The sequence below is a fragment of the Dipodomys ordii genome, unplaced genomic scaffold (genome assembly GCF_000151885.1).
Source record: "Dipodomys ordii isolate 6190 unplaced genomic scaffold, Dord_2.0 Scaffold163, whole genome shotgun sequence".
In the NCBI taxonomy this organism is placed as follows: domain Eukaryota; kingdom Metazoa; phylum Chordata; class Mammalia; order Rodentia; family Heteromyidae; genus Dipodomys; species Dipodomys ordii.
Window position 1 is genome coordinate 1,277,365 of NW_012267379.1, and position 7,945 is coordinate 1,285,309.

A 7,945-nucleotide genomic window follows, 5' to 3' on the forward strand; every position below is an offset into this window, starting at 1 on the left:
CTCGGCCGAGTCTCCCCGACCGCCGGACGCGGCTGGGGCTTTGGTTTTGTTTTGTTTTTCTGGGCCTCCATCCTCCCACCTCAGCCTCCCGAGTACCTGGGAGCACAGGTGGCAGCCAGCAGCGCCCAGCCCTCCTCTCTCCTTTGCTCCCCGTTTTTTGTTCTTTCTCTCACTTGGAGACTAAGTCTAGGTCTCTGCTGTCTTTGAATTCCTGGGCTTGAGCTTCACACATGGCCTCCTTATAAATAACAGAAAATCAAATTGTAGGTACTAGGAATTTCAACCTAAGGTTGTGAGTTCATGTAGTCTGATCTGTCCCTTTGGGTGGATTTCCTTTCGTATTTATTATGAGGGACCAAGCCAGACTTTGGTGTTTTTCTCTAAATATTAAACCTGGAATGAAGAACACCAAGAATCAGTAGCCAAAGTGACTAACTCATATTTGCATTTAGCACAGGTGAAGGAGAAGAATGAGAAAATTAGATGTGCTTAGGAAGCAGAAAGAGCTCTAGCCTTGAGCAAAATAGCGCTAGGACTGTGCCTAGGGCCTGAGGTCAAGCCCCAGGATCAGCACACATACACGTACAGCAAAAATGTGCACAGTATGTTGCTCTTCAGCAATCAGAATTATTCAGGACAAAGTCTGAAAACTTGAGAACATAGAGAGGCAAACTCAAGTGAAAGTTGTCAGAAGAGACAGTGTCAGGCTATTTAGAAAAATCTAGGTTATGTGTGTGTGTATATATATATATACACACACACACTGTATATGCAAATGTATGTGTATGGGTGTATATATATATATGTGTGTGTGTGTGTGTGTATATATAAATATATATCTTTTGCCTGTCCTGGGGCTTGAACTCAAGACCTGGGTGCTGTCCCTGAGCCTCTTTGTGCTCAGGCTAATGGTCTACCACTTGAGCTCACTGTATTCTTCTGCCTCAGCCTCCTGAGTGCTAGGATTAAGAAAGGCTATCATAGCAGGGCACCAGTGGCTCACACCTGTAATACTAGGTACGCAGAGGCTGCGATCTGAGGATCACAGTTCAAAGCCAGCCTGGGCAGGAAAGTCTGTGAGACTCTTATCTCCAATAAACCAAAACCAGAAAACCAGAGGTGGCGCTGTGGCTCAAGTGGTAGAGTGCTTGCCTTGAGCTGAAGAGCTGAGGGACAGCACTCAGGCCCAGAGTTAGCCCCACGACTGACCAAAAAAAAAGAAAAAAGAAAGGCTAACATGCCCAGTCATTAGTCTTTAGTTTGCTAACAATGGACTTAGTTGACAGCCATATTGTGTATTAGTGGAAGTCTTTATTAGAACAATGCCTTGCTACTTTTTACATCCACTTAGTATTGTTTTAAGTACAGTGTACAATCAGTGGTTTCAGAGAGGAAAAACTACAATGTGAACATTTTCTGGTATGTTCTTGTTTCTCCCTTCCCACCCCTCAGGTGATTGGACAGCAGCTGCCTTATTTTCAGGGCATGCTAGTTCATGCTTTCTGACTAAAGCAGGGGCTGATACAGCAGCCAGCATAATCACCTTCTCTCAGAGAACTTGATCAGTGTAAAATCAAGGCCTAGAAAGTAGTAGTGAGTGTTTAGTAGTTTTGTGTATGTGTGCGCGCGCGCGTGTGTGTGCGCGTGTGCGCGCGCGTGCGTGCATGCATGTGTGCCAACAGTACCCGGCCCTGAGCTGCTTTTTACACAAGGCTAGCACTCTACCACTTGAGCCACAGCACCACTTCTGGTCTTTTCTGTTTATGTGGTACTGAGGAATCAAACCGTGGGCTTCATGCATGCCAGGCAAGCACTCTACCACTGTCACATTACCAGCCCATGTTTAGTAGTTTTGTAGTAGTCTTCCAACTTTTTCAGGCCTGCTATGAAAAATTTTTTTTTTTGTCGGTCGTGGGGCTTCAACTCTGGGCCTGGGCGCTGTCCCTCAGCTCTTCAGCTCAAGGCGAGCGCTCTACCACTTGAGCCACAGTGCCACTTCAGGTTTTTTGGTGGTTTATTGGAGACAGGAGTCTCAGATCTCAGCCTCCTGAGTAGCTAGGATTACAGGCGTGAGCCACCAGCGCCCGGCGAAAATTTTTTTTTAAAACTCTCTTAAAGTTGATGATGTATGAAAGATCTACCTGCCTTCTTCCTTTCTCAACCTTTCTCTTCAGGGCTTCCTGTATGTTAGATAAACAGTTAAATTTGTACCACTTAAACTATGCCCCAAAGATCTCCTTTTCTTTTGCATTGCAAGTTTTTATTTTTATTTTTTGGTGGGTTGGGCTTTAACTCGGCTTGGGCGCTATCCCTGCGCTCTTCAGCTCAAGGCGAGCACTCTTCTGCTTGAACCACAGCGCCACTTCTGGTTTTCTAGTGGTTTACTGGAGATGAGTCTCACGGACTTTGCTGCCCGGGCTGGCTTTGAACCATGATCCTCAGATCTCAGCCTCTTGAGTAGCTAGGATGACAGGTGTGAGCCACCGGCGCCCGGCTTCCTTTTCTTTTAATGATGGTGATGAGATTTGAACTCTGGGCTTGGTAAATAGACACTCTACTGTTCAGCAGCACTGTAAGTCATACTGTCTTGAGCCATTGTCAGTGGCTCACGCCTGTCATCCTAGCTACTCAGGAGGCTGAGATCTGAGGAATGCAATTCAGAGCCAGCTAGGGCAAGAAAGTCCGTGAGACTCTTATCTCCAATAAACCACCAGAAAACCTGAAGTGGTGCTGTGGCTCAAGTGGTAGAGCACTCTCCTTGAGCTGAAGAGGGCAAGGACAGAGTCCAAGCCCAGAGTTCAAGCCCCACGACCAACAACAACAACAACAACAAAAATACTGTCTTGCTACACTATCTGGGATGGCCTTGAGCTTTTCCTGTGTAGCTAGGATTACAGGCCTGGGTCCTGTCCCTGAGCTCTCAGTGCCACTTCCGGTTTTCTGATGGTTAATTGGAAATAAGAGTCTCCTGGACTTTTCTGCTGGCTTCGAAACACACTCCTCAGCTCTCAGACTGAGTAGCTAGGACGAAAGGTGTGAGCCACCAGCGCCTGGCTTTTTTTTTTTTTAATTAAAAATAAATAAGAAAGTTTTCTGTGATTCTTTGTCATTCTGTTGTGTATATGGATCCTAGAATAAAGAGATCTTTCGTAAAGAGTTCAGCCATTCGTGGTTCACGGTAGTTTTGTTGTTTTTCTTGTTTTTATAAGTTTAAAGAGAAAAAAAGTGTTTCAGACATAACTAAATAATGATTAGATACTTAGATTAGACTAGGGTTTGAATCAGGACCATGCTCTTAGGCTGTCCACTAGCTTAAGGAGTTGTTTCAACTCACCCTTTTGCTTCCCTTTGCTTCTCTACTGCAAATACTGAGTTAGGTATGAAATGGAAAGGGTGTTTTTTTTAGATGATGAAAGATTGCAGATAAGAGTCTTAAATAGCTGAGTCCAGGTGGCTCAGCCTGTCATCCCAGCTACTCAGGAGGCTGAGCTCTGAGGATCGCGGTTCAAAGCCAGCCCAGGCAGGAAAGTCCACGTGAGACTCTTTATCTCCAATAAGCCCCCCCCCCCCCCACTAGAAAACCGGAAGTGGCGCTGTGGCTCAAGTGGTAGAGTGCTGGCCTTGAGCTGAAGAGCTGAGGGACAGCGCCCGAGCCCAGAATTCAAACCCCAGGACTGACACCCTCCCCCCAAAAAAAAAGAGTCTTGAAAATAGATTAGCAACTTACTAGGCCCAAGCCCAAGTAACCCATCTTTTTAAAATTTACAACAGATCATCCGAGTCCAGTCTCCGGATGGAGTGAAGCGGATCACAGCAACAAAAAGAGAAACAGCTGCAGCATTTTTGAAAAAGGTACTATTGGTGTGCACATTTACCTTTCAGGGTCCCCTTCACTCTTCACAGTTCACATCTGTGCTTTTCCTTCTCATTTCTTCATTCCCTTTTTTCTCCCATCAAATAGCTAATGCCCCTGGCAAAATGCTCCCATTCTTGGCAGTAGTCTGTAGTGCTTTCTCCATAGAAAAATGTTACTTTAGAAGTGGAGCTGTGGTTCAAGTAGTAGAATGCTAATATTGAGCAAAAAAGCTCAGGGACAGTGTCTAGGCCCAGAATTCAAGCCCTCCGACTGGCAAAAGAAACAAAGGGATCTTTTTCTTTCAGGATACCACATTTAACAGTAGGATCCTCTATGATGGGAACTTGATCCTTTTATTACAGTTATTTTATTGTTGTTATTATTTAAATTTTGTGTGAATATTGGTACTGGGGCTTGAATTCAGGACCTCTAGCTCTAATTTGGCTTTTTCATTCAAGACTGGCTCTACCATTTGAGCAAACCTGTTTTATTTTATTTTTTTAAATTTATTTTTATTTTGGCCAGTCCTGGGGCTTAAACTTGGCCTGGGTGCTGTCCCTGAGTCTCTCTGTGCTCAAGACTAGCACTCTACCACTTGAGCCACAATACTACTTCCGCTTTTTCTGTGTATGTGGTACTGAGGAATCAAACCAAGGGCTTCATGCATGCTAGGCAAACAAACACTCTACCACTGAGCCACCTTCCCAGCCCCTGGGTATTTTTTTTTTTTAACATGGATTCTAGCACAATTTTTCCTGCCCTGGCTGATCTTGAACTGAAGTCCTCTGAATGTTAACCTCCTGAGTAGCTAAGCAGCTTGCTTTCCTTCAGTTGTTTATTTTTTATTTTTATGTTTTTGTTGGTCATGGAACTTGGTACTGTCCCTGAGCTCGTTTCTTCAAGTCTAGGGCTATCACTTTGAACTAAGCTCCTCTTGTTTTTTGGTGGTTAATTGGAGATAAGAGTCTCATAAACTTTCCTGTTGGGGTTCAGTTTTTTGAACCTTGATCCTCAGCTTTGCTTCCTGAGTAACTAGGATTGCAAGCATGATGAACTTACCAGTGTCTGGGTCTTATTTAGTGCCATTACTGAGGCTTGAATTCAAGGTCTAGGTGCTATTTCTTAGCTTTTTTGCTCAAAGCTAGCTTTCTATTACTTGAGCTGCATCTCCACTTCCAGCTTCTTTTTATGTTTTTTTTTTTTTTTTTTGGTTGGTCATGGGTCTTGAACTCTGTGCCTGGACGCTGTCCCTCAGCTCTTCAGCTCAAGGCTAGTGCTCTACAACTTGAGCCACAGTCCCACTTCTGGCTTTTTCTGCTTATGTGGTGCTGAGGAATGGAACCCAGGTCCTCATGCATGCAAGGCAAGCACTCTACCACTGAGCCACCTTCCCAGCCCTGTCTGATTTTTTTCTTTCCCCTTCAGAGACTAGGACTCAAACGTGGTACCTGGCGCTTTTGTTCATTGGCTGACGCTCTACCACTTGAGCCATCCCTTCAACTCCTCTCTTCAGACTCTTAAATGCATTTACAGAAGACTACTTTCCTGTTTGTATTGGGACTTGAATGAATGGTGCACATTTCCTTAAATAAGAGCGAAATAATGAGTTTGGCTAATGAGGAACTATTGTTCTGCTAAAATGTCTTGATGTGGTGTGGTATGTGTAGTAATACTGAAATATTTTACCAAATCTGTATTGGGTCTCTTAGGTTGCAAAGGAGTTTGGCTTCCAGAACAACGGCTTCTCAGTTTACATCAACAGAAACAAGACTGGAGAGATAACAGCGTCGAGCAGCAAATCCCTCCATTTGCTAAAAATCAAGTAAGTGATCACCCAACAGATGAGGAACAAGGAGGAGCCAAAGCCTGTTGACTTCCTGAGGCTGCTTGGGATTTATCCTGCTTCCTCCTCCTGCTACTCTACTTACTGTCATGTTAATTGACCACTGTATAGGGAATCTGTTTTCTGGGTAGATGGCCACAATCCTAACGGTTCTGTTACTGCTAAGTAGGTCTGACTGATGTTACAGAACTCTGGAATGTATCTGGACAAGCTTCTAGTGTAGATCTGCAGTGGAGTCCATCTACTTGTCTGAGGGAAGGACTGGGCTTGGAACACAGCTCTGTGTGAAGAAATGCCATGTGGGCGGTGTGGTCTAGGAAGGCAGGCTGTAGTCCAGTGTACCATTGAGGCTTTGGTGTGGTGTGTTTTTGGGACACAGCTATGTTGCTTGGTTGTATCCATGGCTTTTTACATGCTGTAAACATGGAGTTAAATTGGATGCTGGTGGTTTGTATCTGTCATTCTAGCTACTCAGGAGGCTGAGATCGTGGTTCCAAGCCAGCATGAGTAGAAAAACTTTTTTTTTTTTTTTTTTTTGTGGGTTGTGGGGCCTGAACTCTGGGCTTGGACGCTGTCCCTGCACTCCTCAGCTCAAGGCAAGCGCTCTACCACTTGAACCACAGCATCACGTCTGGTTTTCTGGTGGCTAATTGGAGATAAGAGTCTCATGGATTTTCCTGCCCAGGCTGGCTTTGAACCTCCATCCTCAGATCTCAGCCTCCTGAGTAGGATTACAGGTGTGAGCCACCGGTGCCTGGCTCTACTTTCATCTTTTTGGTGGTTAATTGCAGATGAGTCTTGTGGACTTTTCTGACTGGGTTGACTTCTATCTGGGATCCTCAGATCCCTGCTTCCTGAGTAGCTAGGATTACAGATGTGAGCTACCAGAGCTCAGTTGACTCTTGTCTCCAATAAACTGGCAAACTGCTGGAAGTGGAGCTGTCATTCATGTGGTAATGCTAGCCTTGAATGAAAAAGCAGTGCCAAGTCAGCACTGAGGACCTGAATTCACGCCCCAGTACCAGCACTAAAAAACAACAAAGCAAAACAACAGTGTGGAATTGAGTAGTTGTATCCTGTGGAGCTGAAAATGCTTGTTCTTTGGCCCTGTATAGAAGTTTGCTGACTGGTCTAGACTGTGTGGGCACCTGCATGTGCATTAGTGAGCAGAGTGCTTGATTTGCCTTCATTCTTTACTCTGGTCACTAGGGGTTGGATTGAACATGTAGGCAGCCAGCCAAGTATTTGTTCACTAGTTAAAACAGTGTTCCGAGTGGTGCTATGGCTCAAATGGTAGAGCAGTAGCCTTGAGCTGAAGAGCTGAGGGACAGTGTCCAGGCCCAGAGTTTTAAGCCCTATGACTAACAAAACAAAAAAAAAACCCAAAACCCAAAAAAAAAACCCAAATCAGTGTTCTGTTTTAGTAGTTTGGCTGACAAGTTAGGATAATTAGGGAAAAAGACAAAGTTATATACATTTATTTACTTGTTCTTCTACAGACTTCTTACTGGATACCTATGATTCAGATTATATCCTTCATTTGTTGGTGACCTTTTCCAGAGTGACACATGTCCACAACTCATCTTTTCTTTTTTTTTTGGTCCGGTCGTGGGGCCTGAACTCTGGGCCTGGGCGCTGTCCCTCAGCTCTTCAGCTCAAGGCTAGCGCTCTACCACTTGAGCCACAGCACCACTTCCAGCTTTTTTTTCTGTCTATGTGGTGCTGAGGAATCGAACCCAGGGCCTCATGCATGCGAGGCAAGCGCTCTACCACTGAGCCACCTTCCCAGCCCTGGTAGAGCAGTTGGATTCCTGAGGACCTAGATTTAGCTTTTCTACAAAGAAAGTTTATTTGTTTCTGTGGTTACAAGGAGGTGCTATGGAGCTAGACCTCTGGGTTGTGTTCTGTCTTTGGGCTTCCTGATCTCAGGAGCCTCAGGTCCACCCCTGGTACTACAGCATGGCAGAGAAGGCCCTCATTAGAATTGGCTTTTTTCGGAAGTGGCGCTGTGGCTCAAGTGGTAGAGCGCTTGCCTTGAGCTGAAGGGCTGAGGGACAGCACCCAGGCCCAGAGTTCAAACCTCATGACCAACCAAAAAAAAGAAAAAAAATACTGGCTTTTTCCCTTTTTCTTTCTTTTTTTTTTTTTTTTGGGTCCGGTTGTGGGGCCTGAACTCTGGGCCTGGGCACTGTCCCTCAGCTCTTCAGCTGAAGGCTAGCGCTCTACCACTTGAGCCACAGCGCCAC

The 7,945-nt window shown here is 45.1% G+C and overlaps 1 protein-coding gene across 1 annotated transcript in view; it reads left to right on the forward strand.

Annotated features, from left to right (window-relative positions):
- Nploc4 (nuclear protein localization 4 homolog (S. cerevisiae)) overlaps positions 1-7,945 on the forward strand; it is a 62,747-nt gene that overhangs the window by 1,305 nt on the left and 53,497 nt on the right. Inside the window, exons 2-3 of the mRNA XM_013033104.1 lie at positions 3,772-3,852; positions 5,566-5,678. Coding sequence (XP_012888558.1) covers positions 3,772-3,852; positions 5,566-5,678 — 194 coding nt within the window. The remainder of the gene's footprint in view (positions 1-3,771; positions 3,853-5,565; positions 5,679-7,945) is intronic.